Source organism: Alosa alosa, chromosome 14 (assembly GCF_017589495.1).
Source record: "Alosa alosa isolate M-15738 ecotype Scorff River chromosome 14, AALO_Geno_1.1, whole genome shotgun sequence".
In the NCBI taxonomy this organism is placed as follows: domain Eukaryota; kingdom Metazoa; phylum Chordata; class Actinopteri; order Clupeiformes; family Clupeidae; genus Alosa; species Alosa alosa.
In genome coordinates this window covers 13,729,749-13,752,866 of record NC_063202.1, presented here as the reverse complement: position 1 = coordinate 13,752,866, position 23,118 = coordinate 13,729,749, and the positions used below count along the sequence as shown (strand labels likewise).

The 23,118-nt window shown below is 43.8% G+C and overlaps 1 protein-coding gene across 1 annotated transcript in view; it reads left to right on the top strand.

Annotated features, from left to right (window-relative positions):
• Positions 1-23,118, top strand: part of espl1 (extra spindle pole bodies like 1, separase) — a 57,045-nt gene that overhangs the window by 16,376 nt on the left and 17,551 nt on the right. The window contains exons 10-22 of the mRNA XM_048263729.1: positions 717-959; positions 3,628-3,772; positions 4,728-4,890; positions 5,415-5,554; positions 7,117-7,251; positions 8,004-8,120; positions 8,881-9,049; positions 10,675-10,812; positions 11,058-11,214; positions 14,768-14,877; positions 16,227-17,407; positions 21,752-22,118; positions 22,403-22,531. Of these exons, the coding sequence (XP_048119686.1) occupies positions 717-959; positions 3,628-3,772; positions 4,728-4,890; positions 5,415-5,554; positions 7,117-7,251; positions 8,004-8,120; positions 8,881-9,049; positions 10,675-10,812; positions 11,058-11,214; positions 14,768-14,877; positions 16,227-17,407; positions 21,752-22,118; positions 22,403-22,531 (3,194 nt within the window). The remainder of the gene's footprint in view (positions 1-716; positions 960-3,627; positions 3,773-4,727; positions 4,891-5,414; positions 5,555-7,116; positions 7,252-8,003; positions 8,121-8,880; positions 9,050-10,674; positions 10,813-11,057; positions 11,215-14,767; positions 14,878-16,226; positions 17,408-21,751; positions 22,119-22,402; positions 22,532-23,118) is intronic.

The following is a 23,118-nucleotide window of genomic DNA, read 5'->3' as shown; positions in this document are numbered from 1 at the left end:
TGGCCTGTTATGAAATCATGTAGAAAATTTTGAACACATTGTGAAACTTAAAGCCCAAATTTGGAGACATGCATGTCGAAATTTGCTGCAAATTCAAAAACGGATTACTATGGAACGGCTAACTGTACAGGGGACTGCTTTACACCTTTGTGTTCGGTAAGGTCTGCTGTTTATTTTGATATATGGTTTGTGTTGAACGAACGGTTTGTGAAGTATTCCACCAAGATGAATGGGTAGGGAGATTGGCGCAGAAGCTAGAATTTATCTACCTAGTTATCTCTCTGTGTTCCTCTACCTAGTTATCTCTAGTTATCATGTAGCCTCTCATTACCAGAGCTATACATTATATTCTCCAGATATACACTCACTTATTGACATTATATTCATTACTTATACATTATATATCTGTAAACACATACTTACATAGTACAATTCTATACATCATGACACCGTATAGAGAAGTTTTTGAGTTTTATATGCGTATCTTTGTGTTTGTGTGTGTCTCTGGGTCTGTGTGTGTGTTGTGTTTGTGTGTCTCTTTTGTGTGTGTGTGTGTGTGTGTGTGTGTGTGTGTGTTTGTGTGTGTGTTTGTGTGTGTCTTTATGTGTGTGTCTTTTTATGTGTGTCTCTTTTTTGTGTGTCTTTGTGTGTCTTTTATGTGTGTCTCTTTTTGTGTGTGTCTTTATGTGTGTTGTGTGTGTGTGTGCGTGCACCAGGACCCTCCGGGACAGCTTTCAGGGGGCGGAGCCTGGTGATGCAGTGATGATGCAGCTGCTGGAGGTGGAGCTCCGTGCGTATGCGGACGGGTCACATGACCTGCATCGGGAGACGTACAACACGCTATGTGACTTGCTGGACTTGTGTCCTGAGGACAGCGAACACACACACACACGTGCTCACACACTCCTTCAACTTGCACAGGTCACCTGCCTCCACGACTTCAGTCAACTGACCGACTGGTGAGTCAGGGTTCTACAACACACACACACACACCACAGTATGCACTCTTCACACTGAAAACACTCCGTAATGTAGCCCTAACATCATGCAGCCTAAATGTCTATATTTACACTCCGTAATGTAGCCTAAATCTCTATATTTACACTCCGTAATGTAGCCTAAATGTCTATATTTACACTCCATCATGCAGCCTAACGCCATGCAGCCTAAATCTCTATATTTACATTGAAGTATGTGGGTGTCTGGGCACTCACCGTTCGCAGTGCTCAGTCCGAGGGGCGGGATAATCAGTTGTCTTTCAAATTCCCTCTGCACGCAATAGGACAGCGGCAGCGCTATGAGTCCCATGCGTTTCCCACCAGAGGAGCTAGTTGGCTAGTTCAAACGTTTGCCAACTTAATAAAAGCTTAACTCGTGTCACAATGTTTGGCCAACAGCAACATCCATCTTATTTGTTTTCAAATGGCAGGGAATTCAAGCCAAACCGTTGCAACTCTGCCATCAATCATTATGTTAAGCCCACCTAACGACTCTATACACGATTTCATTGGCCTGATTGAGTTTCGATTTCTGGAGCTTACAAGCCAACGGAGAGTTGCTAGACTAGCCCTGGCAGCTCATGTAATTTGCTGCCGCTGGGGGCGTGTCTAGATTTCTAGGCTATGAGTGGGTTGCACCAACAAGGATTATGTTTTAACCAGCAATTTGGTTAGCGTAAACTGTGTAGCTTTGGACATACATTTTAGAAATACATTTTACTTACTTACTTTAATCAAGGTTTATCCATTATCCAGTTGCACCAAACTTTAAACCTAGTTTAAAGATAATCAGGTTTACATTTTAACCATCATTTTAATCTTGGTTTAAATGTTCACATAAACCTGGATTTATTTGAATCCTGTTGCTCAACTGCTTTAATAGATTTAAATTTAAGTTAGGGGTTAATTTTAAACCTGCTGTTGAGGTGAGCGTAAATATAGACATTTAGGCTGCATGACTGAGTGCAAATATAGAGATTTACGGCTTCTACACACAGTTGCGTTCCGTCAACGCATGCCAGTGGGTGTTCCCGACGGTAGCTATGCAAATGACTTGAAGTATAACCGTAATTTGATGGTTTGTGCTGTCAGTCGATTGGCTTGATTGGCCGGTGCCGTCTGTCGGTGCAGCAACAGCTGAACTTCTCAACGCGAGCAACAGGAGAAACGCAACGCAACGGACCCACAGTTCGGCAACGGATGACGTGAGCCCATGTAAAGTGAATGGGATGCGTCTCCAGCACTACAACGCACGCAGCTGTGTGAGGCCGTTAGGCTGCATGACTGAGTGGAAATATAGACATTTAGGCTGCATGATGGAGTGTTTTCAGTGTGAAGAGAAGAGGGCATGAGTGCATACTGTGGTGTGTGTGTGTGTGTGTGTGTGCTTAAAGGGACACCAGGCAACGTTTTCGTGTTAATTAATCATCTTCGTAAGTCGGTATACGGTTAAATGACTCATTACGGGGCGAATGCAGGCTCTCTCGCCCGCCCCTACTGCCTGTAGGGATAATATCCCACTTGCAAGTTCGGTGTATCCTACCCGCCGACCGAAGCAGGATCAGTTTACAGCACAGAGGCAGGCTAACTTAAACGCTAGAGATTATTTGCAAACGATGTGTATAATGGCAAAGCCGGCAAAGAAGCAGCTTAAAAACCCTTGACGGAACGCATAAAGAAAAGGAAAAGAGCTTTAGACCAAGCGAGGGGGAGTTTCGTAGAGAAAAAGCATCAGGCTTGCCTGGTGTCCCTTTAACTTGCTGCTTTGTGTTTGCTGGTGTATATACTTGACTTGCTGGTGTGTGTATGACTTTGGTGTGTGAAGAGGAGAGCGCTGGTGTGTGTGTGTGTGTTTAGTGCAGGGGGCAAGCAAACTGCGGCCTTGGGCGGATCCCCGCACTTTCATCCGCCGCCCAAGCATTTCATTTGGTTATCAGGCTGCTCGCTATTTTTTTCCCTGCGATAGTTGGTTAGCTTTACTGCAAACTGCTTTTCACTCTCCTTAGAGAACGTTTACAATGTCAATGTCAAAACACGATGTTAAATAGAGATAACATCATGTTAAACTAAGTTAACTCTTAGTTATCTCCTTTGCAGCAGATCTAACGTGAACATTATGCGATCCATTTAATTGGGAACGCGTCTGCATTCACGAGAGGGAGAGAGAGCCGCAGGTTCTGGCTTGTCATTGTTGATAAGTGATATGTCCTTCTTATAAAAAACTTTTAAAAGGAAATCATGAAGTTCCCACTACTAACCATTTAAAAACTGTGAGAGGGCCCAGCCGTAGGTACAGCACTAGCCATAGCGGAGCAGGCAGAAGATCATTGAGAAATAAACGTGAATTAAATCGACTGTCTTAAAGCAACAGTGCACAATTTATACATTTGTTAAACAGCATAAAATTAGCAGTATTTTTAAGCAATTCACATTTTAAAACAAATACTTTTCATACTAAATTATAGGCTATAAAAAATTTAGTTTTTTATGTGTGTGTCGTGGGGCGGGGGTTGTTGTGCGGCCCGCCGGGCAATTTTCAAAACCCAATGTGGCCCTTGAGCCAAAAAGTTTGCCCGCCCCTGGTTTAGTGTGTGTTCCTCATGATATAATGTGTGTGTGTTTTCTTTAGCTCGCCTGTAGATTTTGCCCATGAGGCTTTGCGGCTGCTGGAGGTGGAGCCTGAGACTGTAGCGAATGCTGATTGGCTGAGAGATGACACAGCACACGCCTCCCTCTGGCTGTACATCTGCCAATCAGAGAAGAGTTTACAAGAGGTAACACACACGCCTCCCTTTGGCTCTACATCTGCCAATCAGAGAAGAGTTTACAAGAGGAAACACACACACACACACACACACACACACATCTCCCTCTGGCTCTACATCTGCCAATTAGAGAAGAGTTTAGTATAAGTATAAGTACATATACTCTTTTGATCCTGTAAGGGAATTTGGTCTCTGTTTTTATCCCAATCCGTGAATTAGTGAAACACACTCAGCACACAGTGAACACACAGTGAGGTGAAGCACACACTAATCCCGGCGCAGTGAGCTGCCTGCTACAGTGGCGCTAGGGGAGCAGTGAGGGGTTAGGTGCCTTGCTCAAGGGCACTTCAGCCGTTCCTACTGGTCGGGATTCGAACCGGCAACCCAGTAGGCCACGGCTGCCCCCCAAAACAGTTCTGCACACGCATTTGTACGCAGCTGTTGCAGAAGCCAGCGTGTGAGCATGTTTACAAGAGGTAACACACACACACACACTAACACACACACCTCCCTCTGGCTCTACATTTGTCAATTAGAGAAAAGTTTACAAGAGGTAACACACACACACTCACACACACATACACACACACACACAAATGATAAGCCTTGAAAGATAATGTGTTATATTGTCCTCTTTTGCACTATTTAGGCAGCAAAGTATCCACTGAATTCTATGTCATGTACTGTAACATTGATACTCAAGTCCTGTTTGATACTCGTGTTCTGTCACACTGATTGATACTAATGTCTTTTGTTCTGTAACACTGATACTCATGTCCTGTGTTCTGTAACACTGATACTCATGTCCTGTGTTCTGTAACACTGATACTCATGTCCTGTGTTCTGTAACACTGATACTCATGTCCTGTGTTCTAAGACACTGATACTCTTGTGTTCTGTGTTCTATAGCACTGATGCCCGTGTCCTGTACTGTAACACTAGCGTTTCTCCTGTGCTGATGCAGGCGATGTCAACAGAGAAACGTTTGCGCGAAGAGCAGGACAGAGGGGGCGTGGCCTGTTTGGAACCACTCCTCCCTAATGACCTGGACCAGGAGGAGAGGGAGAGAGTGAAAGAGAGCGTGCTTGTGTACGAGGGCCTCAACTTCAACCTCAAACAACACACCGGTAAGACACGCCCACACGCTTATGATTAATACTGTACAACACGCACGCACACGCTTATGTTTAATACTGTACAACACACACATGCATATGATTAATACTGTACAACACATCAGTAAGACACACGCTTATGTTTTATACTGTGCAACACGCCGGTAAGACACGCCCACACGCTTATGATTAATACTGTACAACACGCACACACACGCTTATGTTTAATACTGTACAACACATCAGTAAGACACACGCTTATGTTTAATACTGTGCAAAATGGTCAGTTACGTTTGGAACCAGTGTGGTAAGGTGAGAATGATTTGAAAATGTAAATCTGTGTCATCAGAGACTGAATCAAATTTGAGTAGAATCCAGGGAATTCGTTCACTGGAGGAGGGATGGAGGTGTTTTTTCATGTGTGTGTGTTCGTGTTTGTGAGTGCGCGTGTGTGTGTGTGTGCATTCGTGTGTACGTGCGTGTGCGTGTGTGCGCGCGGTGTTACATCTGTATCTGTGTCTACCTGAACCCCCTAGATCGTCTGGCTGCCCTGAACAAGAGTCTGTCCTTGTGGGCGGGGCTGGTGGTGGAGGGGGCGGTGCCAGTAGTCAGACATCCCGCCCACACTGCTTCCAGCCTCCTCCTACTGGCTTCACTCTATACGCTCATGAGCAAGGTGAGTGTCACATGATCAACAACCTAATTTAAAGGTGAGAGTCACATGATCAGTAACCTAATTTAAAGGTGAGAGTCACATGATCAGTAACCTAATTTAAAGGTGAGAGTCACATGATCAGTAACCTAATTTAAAGGAAAAAAACACGCAAGTGAACTGCGGAAACAGCTGCTGTTCGTTCCTCTCCAGGTTTGATGTCAACAAATAATAGTAGGCTAATGTTGAAGGCGCAGCCAGGAAAACAAATAATAGTAGCCTAATGTTGAAGGTGCAGCCAGGAATTTCACAGGAAATCGCATTTGTATGTGTACGTTTATTAGCACACCCAATTTTGTGCAAAAAAAACGTAGCCTACATTATATTTTAGTCAAGGAACCAAATGAAACACCAGCGAGGTAGCTCGCCGTTACCTTCAGTTATCCCAGAGAAATTCCACGCAGGGTTTCGTTTTTGTTTGCTATATACAGCCAATGCCCTCAAACCCTGTGTTGCTAACATACCTAGGCTGTGAAATTAAGGTCTATCCTACTCTTGGGTTTAGTGGCATTTGAGTAATAGGATACACAACCATTTACACCTGGAGATAGTACCTTGTCATTCCTGTAAAGCTCACCAAAATCATAGAAATTATCATTACAAGACACTTATCTCCCAAAATTCAAGAGAGATTTTGTTCGATTTTGAGCATTTATTTTAACAAATGACATGGAAAACGTAATGAATTTCATCCACATATCCTTATGCACAACGCTACTAAGTTAGCTTAAAACCTGAGACTTTCCAGCCACACAGGCCTTCATTCACAGCCTTAACATGACAGGCACTCAGTTTGGCTTGCACAACACCAATACAGTGTAATGACATGAAGGATATAAAAGATGTCTATACAGTTGATACATTTTTTATAATAATAGTTTCTCAGGTCTGATTGGCCTGATTAAGCTTTAATTTTAAATAGTTTAGCTCACAGGTGAGATGTGGCCTAATTCAGCTTTAATTTTCAATAAAATTTTCTGTGTTGTGCCATTTCATTTTTGTCTCATTTCAATTTCTAATAATTATGCAAGTAGTAATTACTATTAGGCCCTACTACTACTACTATAGTGTTAATGAAAAAGGTGAAAGAAAAACAAGAATAATTCTGTCTATAATGTGACCAGTTCAAGTACCGCAATAATCATGCTTTGTAAATGACCTCTTTTCACAGCAGTAAAGTTGCACGCATAGCTCTACAATAAAAGCTACGAGGGCAATGACATTTTTATTTATTTATGGACAACATACCGGCGGGAGACGTGTGCGGCCATGCTATGGGAAACACTGGAAGGGGTGTCGCGATTCTGCCTTACGCAATGCATATCGTTACAACCCTAGCTATGATCCATTACACCACTTGTGTGTGTGTGTGTTTTTGTGTACGTGTGTGTATGTACACAAGAAGTGCTGTGGTTTCACATACAATAACTTGACACTGTAGTAATGGTATTTTTTTCCTTTAGAGGTCTTAAAAAAGTCTTTAAATTTGTACTTTAAAATGTACACTTTCCTCTTCCCTCTTTCAGCCACTAGAGGCTCTGCAGAGCTACCAGCTGGCTCACCGTTTGTCCTGTTGCCTTGGTGATGCCCAGAGCAGTGCCAGTGCCCTGTGTCACTGTGCACGTGTACTGATGGACCTTGGAGAGTGGGAGAGCGCACAGGTAAAAAAACACACACAATAAAAGCCTGCTGTTGATTACAGTTGAAGACTGCATTTGGTACATTCGGTACAAATGGAACCCAACACCCTGTACCTAAACGGTTCAGTATGGAACCTAATGTCGTGTACCTAAACGGTCCGGTTTGGAACCTAATGTCCTGTACCTAAACGGTTCGGTATGGAACCTAATGTCCTGTACCTAAACGGTTCGGTATGGAACCTAATGTCCTGTGTTAAACCTAATGTCCTGTACTGTACCTAAACGGTTCGGTATGGAACCTAATGTCCTGTGCCTAAACGGTCTGGTATGGAACCTAACGTCCTGTACCTAAACGGTTAGGTGTGAATACATGTACCTTTACACCCCTAGTTAGTACCCGGATCGACTTAAATGGGCAAAGATGGCGGCTTTGAATGGGGAATATAAATCCCAGTGCCACTTCCTGGGTTTGAAAATGAACATTATTGATATAGTCAATAATCCTGCAGTAGTCAATAGTCCTGCAGTAGTCAATAGTTAGTCCTGCAATAGTCCTGCAATAGTCAGTAGTCCTGCCTATCCAGTTCTACTTATGGATCAGTGGTTGGATCATTGTCCAGTATTTTCCATCAAAACAACAGTCTCTTATGTCGATTACATAACATTCTTATATTATGTAATTTTTGAATGTTTTACACTTAAAAAAAAACCTTTTGAAAATGTACCGTTGTCCAACTAATATCATTCATATCTGTGTGTGTGTGTGTGTTCAGGTGCACCTGGAGCAGGCTGAAGAATGCATCACCAAAGCTGCTGCTTCCAGTAGCATTACGATCATCTCCATGACAATCAAGCTGCTCAGAGCCTCCATCTTCTACTGCACTGGGGAGGTAACACACACACGCACAACACACTCCTCACACAGACACCTCTACAGATACACACACGCACAACACACTCCTCACACAGACACCTCTACAGACACACACACACACCTATACACACTCGTATGAACAGGCACCTCACACACACACAGCTCTACACACACACAATAATGAACACACACACACACTCATATGAACACACTCCTCACACACACACACACACACACACACACACACACACACACTCATATGAACACACTCCTCACACACACACCTCTACACACACACACATATGAACATACTCCTCACACACACACACCTTAACACAAACACACACACACACACTCATATGAACACACTCCTCACACAAACACCTCTATAGACACACACACACACACACACACACACTCATATCAACACATCTGCTACTGCACTGGGGAGGTAACACACACACCCTGCACACACACATCTCTACTCACTATGAACACACTTCTCACACAGACCCCCCCCTCCTCACACACACACACCCATATGAACACACTCCTCACACACGCACCTCTACACACACACACACACTCATATGAACACACTCCTCACACACACACCTCTATCGTTGTGTGTTTGTGTGTGTCCCCCCCCCACAGGTTGATCATGGTGTGTGTGAGTGTGTGCGCGTTGTGTGTGGTGCCCCCCACCCCCGGTTGATCGTGGTGTGTATGTGTGTGTGCGTTGTGTGTGATGTGTTTGTTTCTCTCCCCCCTCACAGGTTGATCGTGGTGTGTGTGTACTGTGTGAGGTGTTGTGTGACGTGGAGAAGAAGCACTCAAGGAGTTTCTACATGCTGAAGGCTCAGGCTCTGCAGACAGCGAGCACCTACCTTAGTCTGGACACACACTCCCTGCCATCAGAGCTACGCAGCAAAATCACCCAGCACGGTACACACACACACACACACACACACACACACACCTGCCTACTGAACTATGCAGCATTTATTTCAGGACAAAAAATCGCAATCTTTATTTAAAATTTAAAGTTGCTTCAGTGAGTCTAGAGACAAAAGTTCTCTTAGGGGAGACACAATAAAAATGTATCACATTTGCTAAGTATACCAAGTTTGTCTCTAACAGAGTTGACAGAACCCTTTTTTTCATAATGTAACCCAGTGAGTTAGAGACAAAATTCTTGTAAAATGTATCACATAATATAATCTGAAGAACCCTTTGCTGCCATAATGTAATTGAAAATTAAAAAACAATGCAACTGATCTCAGCTGGTATTCTGCCTATAATGGAGTGGAATAGAAATTTGTAAGTGACCCCAAACTTTTGAGAAGAAATGTACAGATCCAAACACTGACAAAAGTTAGGGATGTAACAATGCACCGTGAATCAGCGAATAATCCATAAACATGTGCGAAGATTACAACCAGTTGGGATAAGAACTGGTTGTAATCGGTGGGCAGGCTTAACATAATGACAGCTGAGTTGCAACAGTCCGATCCATCCTGGACATGTGCGGTGGTCTTGTTGTCATGGTTAGTGGGGTAAGGAATACATTGTGGGTTATGGCTGGATGGGTACCACGTAGCCAGGTTAGGTCTTATGAGGACTTTGGAGAAGTGACCGTTTTCCTTGTAGTCTGAAGTTTGTCCAATGATGTGTGCTCTGTGAGGGCTTCATTTTGAGGCTGCTCTCACATGCTCTCACACCTGGCTGCTCACAAACCTGCTCTCACACCTGGTTACTCACACCTGGCTGCTCTCGCACCTGCTCACACACCTGGCTGCTCTCACACACCTGCTCTCACCAAAGCTAGTGAGCGGAGCTGAGCGGAGCGAATATCCCGCTCCTCGCTCAGGAGGCTGTTCACTTAGCCGCTCCTCGGCTCAAATTCACGTCAGGCCGCTCCGCTCAATTTCACTCCCTGCTCCACTTCAAAATCCTCCTGTTCCAGTGAAATCGCTCCACGCTCACTCCAATTTAAAAGAGGGAGAAATAATCTACAAGCCGAATTGTAGTTTGTGTGTGTGTGTGTTTGACCTGCCTAGTGTGTGCTGTTCTTGTGGTCTATGCTGCATGCTAGCCAATAAAAGTGGCTTTCGAACCAAGCTCTTGCTAAGCCTAGTCCTTTACGTTACTATGGCCAATATCTTTGTTTTAAAATGTAACGGTCTTGGTTTCATTATGAAGACATGAATTCAGGGTGGGTTTGGGCATGCCTCAGACTCGTTGTGTGAGCGGTATCGGAGCGAAATTGGAGCGGAACAGAACGGCCGCTCCGGCCTCTAAATTAAAAAGCGCTCCACGCTTCAACAAAATTCCATCCGCTCCTCGCTCGCTTGCGCTCCGCTCCGCTCACTAGCTCTGGCTCTCACACACCTGGCTGCTCTCACACACACCTGGCTGCTCTCACACAAACCTGGCTGCTCGCACCTGATGTCTAGCTTGTGTGTGTTGTGTGTGTGTGTGTGTGTGTGTGTGTGTGTGTGTGTTTTTGTTTGTTACAGGGCTGATTTCTCCAGATGTTAATGTCTAGCTTGTGTGTGTGTGTGTTACAGGCCTGATTTCTCCAGATGTTGCTCAGTATGAAGGCATGAAGCTCTTGCACAGTTTGGTTGTCATGTTGCTTGGAAAAGGGTTGTTTGGTGCGTCCAGTTCGAACAGTGACAGCAACAGCACAGCACAAGATAACACAGGTGAGTGCGAGTGAGTGAGCGAGGTAGTGCGAGTGAGCGTGTGCGTGTGAGAGTGTGTGTGTGTTTCTAAGTCCAAATTTTCAATGGAGACAAAAGTGATAAGAATCATTGCGATATTGAGCTGATCAACACGTGCTCACATCATTGCAAGCTTATTGACATGTCACATCATTGCAAGTTTATTGACATGTGCTCACGTCAGATTAAACAACGTTCCAAGTCCTCTGTGTGTGTGTGTGTTGCAGGTGATGGGTTGCTGATAAAGTACCAGCTGCTCTCTGAGGTGTGTGTATGCGCGCGGCGGCTGGTGTGTGTGCGCAGCAAGGCTGGTTCCGCTCACGAGGCTAAAGTCCAGTGCCTGGAGGCTCTCAAGCTCGCCAGCAAACTACAGAGCATCAACCAGTAAGGAGTGTGTGTGTGTGTGAGTGTGAGAGAGCATCAACCAGTAAGGAGTGTGTGTATGTGTGTGAGAGCGCATTAACCAGTAAGGAGTGTTTGTGTGTGAGAGTGAGAGAGCATTAACCAGTAAGGTGTGTGTGTGTGAGAGAGAGAATTAAACAGTAAGGACTGTGTATTAGGGTTGTGCATATCGTCCATCGTGATGGTTGACAGACATCACGACGGGAAGCAACCATCGTGATGCCAGGCACTAATTCCTGCTGTAGGCTAAAACATAAAAAAACCTTTCCCTGGAAATGAAATTGAGCCTACATTAAAGGCTATCAGCCAAACAGTTATCACTTATTACAGTCTTGTAAAATAAAAGACTTATTAGTCTACCGTATTATTGAAATAATTCCTGATTGTGACGTGAATGTGTAATTGTCTTTTATGTCTCGCAGTAGACCTATAGCCTACAATGAACGTAAGATATGTCAGTGTTTCTCAAAGTGTGGTCCGTGGACCACTGGTGGTCCGCAAGCTAGCCCAAGTGATCCGTGAGCAGACGTGGTAAAATATAATATAGATGAGTTGTTTGCAATATTGAACTAACTTGTATGTAAATCCAAACATTTCTACAACACTGCCTATGTAAGCCATGCCAGTTTAAATATATTCATATTAAACATATGAATTCTCTGACACAATAAGCAAGGTGCAAATACAATCAAAGTGGATCAGTGAGTAGGAGGCTTATTGTGTAATTTACTATTGAAGTAGGTCTACTTTTATTTTCTTTAGCTAGGTGGTCCGTGAGGCTTTTTTTTATTGATTAAGTGGTCCTTGGTCTGAAAAAGTTTGAGAAACACTGAGATATGTAGCCTAATGTTTTAGCAGAAAAATGGTCCTAATGAATTATTATTGTTAGGACTAGGACATTCTAGCGCTCTAATATTTTTGCGAGACTACAGCACTGAAGCGCCAAATTCGTTCTTCTCCTCTGTGTTAAAATAAACCATTTTTTTCATTAGTTATAGGATCAGAAGGTAGACTATCCATCTTTCACTGTAAGGCTTGTACAGTATGTCATGTATTTAGCAAAAGCCCCAGACAGCAGCGGAGTGGTAATCGGGATTCGTTATTTGTAGAAGTTTTTTTACTTCTACAGGCCCTCCTATAGCCTGGACTGTGCGATCACAGCCCCTTACTTTCACTTCACTGGCCATGCCTCATAGTCGGCATGGCCAAGCCTAATAACGTGGGATGCATAGCATACTACTTAAGATTTTAGTCTTAAGCAGACTAGATCATCGTCCATCACAATGTTTTACACATCGTCAAATGCCAATTAAGGGGACATCGACCAACCCTACTGTGTGTGTGTGTCAAACAGTAAGGAGTGTGTGAGACCATTAACTAGTAAAGAGTGTGTGTGTGTGTGTGTGTGAGTGAGAGAGAGAGAGCGCGAGAAAGAACATTATGGAAAACTGTTTTTTTAAGAATAACCAAGGGTCTATTTGTGGATTATGGGGGTAAACTTTTGTTAGAGACCAAAGTGAAGTTAAAGGTGCAGCCAGCAATTGTACACAATTTCAAGCCCATACATGTTTTTAAAGGTGCAGCCCTTAAGTGTAGTGTGAAAGTTTGTCACATTCAGCAATCATCTCTTCTCAACCGCCGGTCTCTGTAGCAGCCCAGGTGTCTGTACTGTAGCAGCCCAGGTGTCTGTACTGTAGCAGCCCAGGTGTCTGTACTGTAGCAGCCCAGGTGTCTGTAGAGGTTATTCATGTGTGCTTTACATAAACAAAAGCAAACAGGAATAGCTGATAAAAGCATAGAACGGCAATAGTCAAAGAATAGTTTAAAAAGCAAAGAATAAAAAAAAAAATAGAGTTTATAAAGTAAAGAATAAGAATAAAAGACCAGACCATTTGGTCCGAACTAAAGAGGTGGTCTCGGTCCGGATCAAACTGATCCATGGTTCGGTTCGTTGGCAGTGTGAAAATACTGTGTGAAATGGACTTTCGGACCAATTACAGGAAGTTGAGGCCGCTAGCTACGAAATAACGGATAATAAATAGCCTAAAATGTGCTTCGGAACGATGCATACGGGGAGGGGAGATCATATAGGCTATTTAATTAGAATTTGAAGTCTGACAATTTGGTCTAAAAGTCAATTAGAAAAAAAAATGTTAAAATACCGACATCTACAACATTTTTGGAGAGGATGAGAGAGAGGGGATACGAAGGACTTCTGGAGCTTAAAAAAATATGTGCTAGAAAAATTGCAATGTGAAACCATTAACTAACCGGATCAAATGTATTCAATGTAACTAAACACAAACGTTGGTTCAGACCTTGGTCCGGACTGTCTGGTGTGAAAACGCCCTTAGTCTCATAGTACGGGGAAGCCGTGGCCCACTGGTTAGCACTCTGGACTTGTAACCGGAGGGTTGCCGGTTCGAGCCCCGACCAGTGGGCTGCGGCTGAAGTGCCCTTGAGCAAGGCACCTAACACCTCACTGCTCCTCGAGCGCCGCCAATGTAGCAGGCAGCTCACTGTGCCGGGATTAGTGTGTGCTTCACCTCACTGTGTGTTCACTGTGTGCTGTTTGTGTTTCACTAATTCACTGATTGGGTTAAATGCAGAGACCAAATTTCCCTCACGGGATCAAAAAAGTATATATACTTATATATACTTAGTGATTTTTTTTGCAAGGTTTACCACCATATAGTTAGGAAAGTGATAGCATTGCATTGGTAGTAGCTTTTTGTGTTTTATCACCCTGTATATGTCTACAGCTGATTTTATTATTTCAATACTTTTTTGTATTGGAAGTTTTCTGAAATAGTATGTAAATGAGCCATTATCTAATGAAATATGCAATAATATTTTTATATTAATAAAAATAATATTATTTTTCAATATTTTTTTCAATAAGGTTTTTGTTTTTTATTTTGGAGACATATTAGAGATTAGACATTACAAAATATTTCTCTGTAGGCATACAATGGATATAAAGAGGCTGATGAAACACAAAAAGCTTTCTAATTGTAGGGTGGCATACCTTGTCAAAAATCACTGAGACTTGCAGGCAAGCTTGCTACGTCAAAGTAAATCGCCACTTTAAACCACTGACAAACTGTTCACTCACAACTGCTCAAAATATCATTACACCTCTGATACTAGGGAGAGGGTCAAAATATCATTGCACCTCTATGATACTGGGGAGAGGGTCAAAATATCATTACACCTCTATAATACTGGGGAGAGGGTCAAAATATCATTACACCTCTATGATACTGTGGAGATGGTCAAAATATCATTACACCTCTATGATACTGGGGAGAGGGTCAAAACTACTGTCCCCAACAAAAATTAAACTCATTATTGTCCAGTAATAGATCCTATTGTGTTCTTAGACCGGAGTTGTCCTTCAAACCAGTAAGGGTTGTGTGTGTGTGTGTGGTGTGTGTGTGTGTGTGTGTGTGTGTGTGTGTGTATGTATGAGAGACAGAGATTTGACCAGTGCAAACTTTTGTGTGTGTGTGTGTGTGTGCGTGTGTGTGTATAGCTGTGCTGATCTGCTAGTGTGTAAAGCGGAGTTGGAGTTGCTGAAGGGGGCGTCTGAAGAGAGTGCTCAGGATCTACAGAGAGTCAAAAACCTACTGGAGTCTTGCACAGGTATCTCTCTCTCTCTCTCTCTCTCACACTCTCACACACACACACACACACACACACACACACACACACACACACACTCTCACACACACCATACCTGCACTAGTCTAGTCACCTTTCGGCGAAAATCACAATTTTTGAATCAAAATATGTCATTCACGTGGAATCCAAGAGTTTTTTTTGGCGGGATGGGGCAACTTAGTCTGGAGTGAGACTATCGTCGATTTCATGCGAGATTTATAGACAAGTGATTGGCCTCTCTTTGTGCTATTTTTGAAGACCTACCTATCAGTTGTTTCTGAGGGCGGGCTTTATCTCTCTCACTTTCTGTTACGCATTGCCTGCCTGCTATGGCCTGCAGCAGCGATATGACCAAGGAAAAAAAGAAAATGTTTGCTAACATACACGGGCCACATGCTACACTCTCTCTGACTATAAACTCATATTGTTAGGCTACTTTTCTCTTGCCCTCGGTGGGTTAAATGAAAGACTTGCTGAGGTGAGGTTAACAAGTGTTTACTCAAATTCACGCGTTCAAGAGCTGGCCGCTTTGAATTGCTTTTCTTAAACAAAACGACTCTGCACTGAGTGCGATTGTGAATTTAGCTCGGCTTAATAGTTTAATATTGTCTTGGAAAGTTATTGCTTGTTCACGAGTTATTTAATTTAGCATTATATTTTCCATGTGTCGATGATGGTTAGACATGACGTTCTCAGGGAGCGCAGACCTTTCCAAGGCCAAATGTAGTTATTTGCAACAAATCTGAAAGTGGACCTAGCAAAATATTTTGACTTGCTCAGTGATAGGTGTTTAATTTGTTTGTTTTCTGTGTAGCATATAGATCAAAACTCTTGATAATTAGCGCGCAAACAAGCGAGACCTAGCCTTCTAGAGTAGACTGATAACGCACATATTGCTGAGACCCACCCCTTTAGTTGGAATGTGATCATTGCAGCCTCAGTAGACACGAGAGGAGCAGAAAGACACCAACATAACATGAGGGATAGATGTATTTCTTCACAAAAAAATATCAAATAATAATGGATTGAAAAGAGGTACTAATAAACCAGACATGCTAGAATAGAGACCATACACACTCTCTCTCTCTCTCTCTCTCTCTCTCTCACACTCTCACACACACACACACACACACACACACACACACACACACACACACACATTCTCACTCACTCTCACACACATACACACACACACACTCTCTCACACACACACACACCTTAGCAGTGAAATCTGCCATCACTGTGAGCCATTACTAGGCAATATGTTGCAGTTAACCACTAAAGTCCTCCCACCTTCCTGATCCCGTGTATGTGTGTCTGTGTGTGTATAGATTCCTCAGGTGGGCGTGGCTCTGACATGAAGCTGAATCTGCGTAAAGTCTTGACGCCAATGGACCTCCAGGCTCCGCCTCCACAGCGTCAGGAGGAGGAGCATAATGATGACACTGATGGGCTCCTGTCCTCTCGGCAAATCCCAAGAATCGTAGTGGAAGGTGTGGGTGTGGCCAGTGGACAGGGCTCCTCCCCTCCCCTGAAGCAGCGTTCTGATTGGCTGCGGAGCCTGAGCCATACTGCAGAGTGCGTGTGTGCGGTCTGCTCTGACCTGACTCTGGGGCGAGTGTGTGTGAGCTGGGCATTGGCCTCCGCAGCTCTTTCCTCTCTCACACACACACACCCCAAGACCAACTCCAGCACTCACACACACTCGCGCGCTGCCCTGCGCCTGTACCGCCTGTGTGTGCAGCGCTGCCAGCGTCTCTCCCACACGCTGGCCAGAAAGCTCCAGAGCCTCCCCCTCACACACACACACACAAGCACCCCCCTTCATCCACTGCTGCGTGTGCCGGTGGCGCGAGCGCTGGTCGGGCAGGCAGAGAGCATGATGGGACGGCAGCCGCAGCTCAGCCCAGAGCTGCAGGGTGTGCTGGAGAAGGGGTTAAAGGTCACGACCCCAAGAGGTCACGCGTGGGCGGAGCTGCTGACCCTCAGGGCGGAGCTGCTGGCGCTGAGGGGAGTGGCCTGTTGCCTAGCGATAGCTGCGAAGCGGCAGGTGTCTGTGGAGGATCTGTTCTCGGGGGTGTGGTCTTGGAACCCCCCGAAGAAGAGGGAGCACAGCGGCGTGTGTGAGCCGCAGGAGGAGCTCACACACACTCACACTCCGAGGGCAGCGTTTCAGACGCCCGCCAGAGGAGCTAGAAGCTCACAAAGCTCCGCCCCCAAGTCCTTGCTGAGGCCCGCCCCCAGCTCCACCCCCTCCGTGTTCAAGACTCCGTGTGCCCCAGGACACCGCCCCAAATCTGCGGCCGCCTCCCTCAGTGTGTTTGAGTTCCCAGGAGGCAGTCCCGAGCACTCACACACCCGTGCCCGCACCGCCCCAATCACGCCGCGACTCCACGCCGGAAAGAAGGCCAGTGGGCGTGGCTTCCAGGTGTTTGAGGACACCTCACCCACAGAGGTCGCTGCCCCAAAAGCACCTCCTGCTCCGAGACGAACCAAACGCTCCAGATTCAAGGTGATGCACAACACAAACATACACACTCACACGTTTACCAAATGCTCCAGTTGTGTGTGTGTGGGTGGTCTTTAGTGATGAGACCGATTTTGAGTCTGAGGTGTGTGTGTGTGTGTTAGGGCTGTAACGATATGCGATTCCAAACCTAAATCGCAACACTCATCCATGAACCTGTGTCGCGTAGTGTTGCACGGTGTATCGATACTAGAAAGGTATCACGATGCCATTTTTAGAATGGATACTTTATCAAAATAATAACATTCTGTGTCTGTGTGGACTGCTCCCACTCTCCATGCTCCTTGCATGCGTCTAGGCAAGTGGGTGTGTCAAGAAGGCAGCTCTGAGTGAGTGAGTGCGCAGCATAGAACTTGGCTAAAGGAGAATTCCGGTGTGATATTGACCTAAAGTGTGTTGAAACATGATACCGAGTGTGAACGTATGTCTTATAGCTCATCTCGGCTTGTCCCCTGCACTCTGAAATCTGGCGCTAGTTAGCCAATGCTACCAACAGGTTTTCAAAGGGGGTGCCTCGGGCATCGGCCTAGCCATGCAAATAAATCACTGTTTTACACCATTTACGAGGCTCAAAGTAGCTTCACACTTTATTCAGGGTTACCGCGGATCCTTAAAAAGTCTTAAAAAGTCTTAAATACAACTTTCGGTTTTTAAGGCCTAAAAAAGTCTTAAATTGTCGGGGATGTCTTGAATTTTCGAAAGGGAGGTATTAAATTTGCGTATGGGACCGCCAGCGAGTGAGCGAGTGCAAAAGAGCGAGTGAAATGTCTCCATCCATCCGAACGCAATTGTATAAGTGACTATATAAGGCTACGGGAGAAGTGTATGGCCATCTAGAATCTTTGCTCGGATGCAGCATGGTTTCACAAACTATGGACGCGAAGACTGCTGGTCAAATTATGTGCAGTGCTTCTGTCACTCGTCTGATAATTTGCTGTGCAATTTATGAAGGAACCACGGACTGACTTGCATTTTCGCAATCAGAAGGAAATACTGTACATGTTAAGTTGATCTGTTTGCATCTTTCCAGCGTGTGTTGCTGGCCTAGCCTAGAGAAGAAAATATCTGTAAGTTATAATACCTGTAATATCTGTCAGCAGCTTGCTTGCCAGCCTTTCCCAGTCGGCCTACTTCGCAAAAGTTGTGAAATATAACCGCATATTTTTTTTTGATTGTCGGGGACTGGCTACATAAAAAAAACGTGCGTTCATAATACGTGCGCGCTTGAGATCAAACCAGCAATTTTCAGCAGGAACCGAGGAGGACCTCTCTCTTAATTAATTTAAAACAAAACAATGGTTTTACAATGTTTCAGTCAAGCTTTGATTTGTTTAGATACAACTGGTATGCAAAATGTAAAGTAGTGGATTAATTTTAATTTGCTGTGCTGTATATGGGACATATGATGCATATGGGAATAGATGCACATAGTAAATTATATAAAGTAGGCCTATTAAAATATTTAAATAGCTTAGTCTAACTTTGGAAAAAAAATATTGAAGGGAATCCAGTCCAGTGCACATGTCTTTGGCAAGTAATATAGGCTACTACAGATACAGGTGAAGAACAGTCAGTCTCAGCCAGTAAGCACAACCAGATATGTACAACCAGCTTCAAAAGCAAGCAGCCCAGACCCTAAAATTGGGCATTTATAGCTGTGAAGGTAATTCACACAATTATTTTTCTTTCGCCAAAATATATTTCGTAACTTCTGTAGACATCCAAAATTGGGTGGGGGTTAAAATTAGTTGAAAAAAAAACTGTTGCATACAACAATTTTAAGTTGTCGTATGTATCTTTATGTCGTGGTATAGTCTTAATTTTTCCATTAAGATGTCTTGAAAAGGTATTAAAAGTCTTTAAATTTGCACTTGGAAAATGTGCAGATACCCTGTTTATTGGTAGACTGCCAAAGGCCCTGACATTTAAAACGAGACATTGAGAACTTTGAAAACGCACTGGTAGTTTATTTACAAGACGATTTATACAGACAGTACCTTCAGGAAGTTTACCGTTCGCCGCCCTCTTGAATTTAGTCACGAGTATGAATGAACAGGTATGATAAGGGATCAGATTCCAAAAATAATTCTGTGGAAATGCATGGATTCCAGCAACTGGAATCCATGCATTTCCACAGAATTATTTTTGGAATCTGATCCCTTATCATACCTGTTCATTCGTTGCTTCCAGTAGCAGCAACTGTCGCAGTGTGAAAAGGCATAATCTAAGGCCATCCTTAAAAATATTTTTGTTTGCAGTAACAGCCAAAAAAAATTAAAAATGGGTCGGTAGGTAGGTCAATATTTTTTTTTTTCAAGATTCAAAGTAAAAACAAAAGTACAATTTTGGTCATGGTGATTTACGTAGGAATGAATTTACACAAATGTGCATATCGTGACGTAACTGACTGGGTCTTCAACCCGTGCCTTCAGGCGCACCATTGCAAACCTCATTCTGATGCAGGTTATATAGACCAGCCTTTCTCAAACTTCTTTGACCTGAGGACCGGTCATGGCAGACTTTTGGGTCATAAGGCTCATCTACATGTACCCAGAAAGAAGGCTACAATAGCTCTTGGCCACGTTATATTGAAATTTGACTATACAATACTCAATGCTATACAGTGTATTATACAGTCTCTGCTCTGTTTCTAAGGAAGTTCTAAAAAACAACGTCGTTCTATTAAGTTTCGTTAAATAAATAAATAGCCTTCCAACAGGTTGAAGCGGAGCTTTGATACCAACGTTATCGATTAGTTTCAGTTCCTCTCACAAGAGACGCCGGCATTGAATGAATGCTCATACCACCACTTAATTGTAGGGCTCCATGTTTAATGACATCGATAGCAGAAACGTTTGTTTTTTTTTTTCGTCGATCAGCGGTTTCTTGATCAACCGCGCAGCAAATTATCAGATGAAGCACGGGCCTAATTTCACTCCACGACTCGGACCAGCAGTCTCCATGTTGCGGACCCATATTTTGAGAAATGCTGAATAGACCACAACCAATTTCAATACTCCGACACGGTCACCCGTTAGACTAGGGGAGAAGGGATGAGAAAAGATCTGGCCACAGTTCTTCCAGAACCGTGCAAGTAAAAGCGTTATCAGTTTGTGTGAATGAAACGGCGTAGGCCATAGTGTGACAAGCGTAAAACCAATGGTGTAGAGATGACGCCACAGGTTTTTTTTTTAAGTGAGCCCACGTTTGCATGTAGGCAATTTATATTCACAATACTTGGGCCTACTAAAAGAAATATTATTTTATTGCGCGTTTGTATTGGTTGTTTAGAGTAAAAAAACAATCGGTCGGTATTAACGCAAGTTTACAACCGGCAAGTCGGTCGGACTAAAAGGGGAAAAAAATAAATATTTGGGTCGGTTCTAAATTGACAGGGTCGGTCGGGTTACGGCAAACGAAAATATTTTTAAGGATGGCCTAACCTAACCTAACCCTAACCCAAGTAAACCCCATCTCCTCTCCTTGTCCCGCTCTCTAACCTAACCCTAACCCAAGTAAACCCCATCTCCTTGCCCCGCTCTCTAACCTAACCCTAACCCAAGTAAACCCCATCTCCTTGCCCTGCACTCTCTCGCTCGCTTGACTCTGCATGCGCAAGCCAAATAAAACATTCACAATCGTGAATGCAAGGACGCATTGAAGACAACTAGCTAAATTACTAATCCGTTTAACCTCATTAGCATTTGTTTAAAACTCTTGCATTCAAGTTGACTGATCATCTCAATACCAATGTTTCCCAAATGGGCCTGTCCCAAGTAGTCCCTTGAAACTTAAACACACATGGGAACACTGAACAGTCCAACCAGTAGACTATGACAAACTAGCCAACTGTGCTACTTTGTTTACAATATTTCCAGGCTTCAACCAGACAGCTGAATTAAAGAGGTAGAGTTGTAATTGAAATAGTAGGCCTAGGCTATAGGCTAATCTGCATAAAATGTGCCGTCATAAATATCAGACATTCAGTATTCTCTCTTTTTATATCAGGAATCAGGATATAAAATAATACAGATATACAATATTATATTCTAATCCTCTGGTGTTCCAAGGTAGGCTATTGAAATGTTGTATGTATCAAACCGTGTGTCAAAAATTGGGATACAAACCAAATTGTGAGTTTGGTGTATCGTTACAGCCCTGGTGTGTGTGGTCTTTAGCGATGAGAGTGGTTCTGACTCTGAGGTGTGTGTGTGTAGGTGGTATTTAGCGATGAGACCGATTCTGACTCTGAGGTGTGTGTGTGTGTGTGTGTATAGGTGGTATTTAGCGATGAGACCGATTCTAACTCTGAGGTGTGTGTGTGTGTAGGTGGTATTTAGTGATGAGAGCGATTCAGACTCTGAGGCGCCCCCTGTTGCTGAGGTGAAGAAGCGATCACCACAAACGTCCAGGAAATCCCGCCCCCCTCAGAAAGCCCCGGCCAATCAGAAAGCCCCACCAGCTCAAAAAGCCCCTCCCACCCAAAGAACAACTCGTGGGAAGAGCGCTCTGCACCAATCAGCCACTGCGCCTCAAGAGGGAGTGGCTCTGACTCAACAGCGCCCTAGAAGGGGTCGTTCCAAGAAAGACTCCTCCCACTGTGAGGAGGTGGAGACGTTGCGTACCATCGAAGATGAAGAGGACCTTAAAGGAGACCAGAGCCTGGACCTCCTCCAGCTCTCTGACACTGACACAGGTGTGTGTGTGTGTGCGCGTGCACATTTTGTATGTGTGTGTGTGTGTAGAGTTTCAGGTACTGTATGAATGAACGTGTGTATATATATATATATATGTGTGTGTGTGTGTGTGTGTGTGTGTATGTGTGTGTGTGTATATATATATATATATATATATATATATATATATATATATATATATATATATATATATATATATATATATATAAATATAAATATAAAATGAGCTTGTGTACTCATTACTTCCTATGCTTCATTGTTTATGGTGTGTGTGTGGCTTTAGGAGATGCTGTGGACGGTCTAGATGAGTGTGAGATCCTAAGGCGAGACCTTGGCGCAGAAATGGGGTGTGGCCACGTGATTGACATCAGGAAGGCTGTTGAGCCCCTTACACACATTCACTCCGGAATGGGTATGAACACACACACTCACACACACCCCTCACATCTTGCATGGGGCTATGACTGTAACTGGTCTAGTGGGGCTATGACCGTAACGGGTGTTTCCACACACCGAAATTTCGCGTCGCTCTCATTGAGGTTGAATGGAGACGAAATTCGCCCTGCTTGGGCGAAATGAAAGCGAATCGCCGAGGCAGGCAAAACAAAGTTGGCCAAAGTTTAACTTTATTTAAAGGTGCCATGTGTAAGAATTGAGGTAAACATATCCAAAAAATGAGCTACACGCATCAAAAGAATGGAAGGAAATAAGGGTGATGATGTCATTAAAAAAAATTACAAGGTATAGTGCTGAAGAGATATCAACCTGAATTAGCATGCTAAATTACTAACCACAGCCCGACAAGTGTCATAATACCAGTTTCGGCCATGGGAGGCAGTATGCGGTAACATAACCGCCAGCCAAACTGCAAAACACGTGTCTCGGTTGTTACTCTAGGGTAGACAAACTCACTTTCTGGAGGTATACTGCCCCATCTTTTATGGAATGTGGAGTATGAATTGATTTTTTGGCAGACATTACACATGGCACCTTTAAATG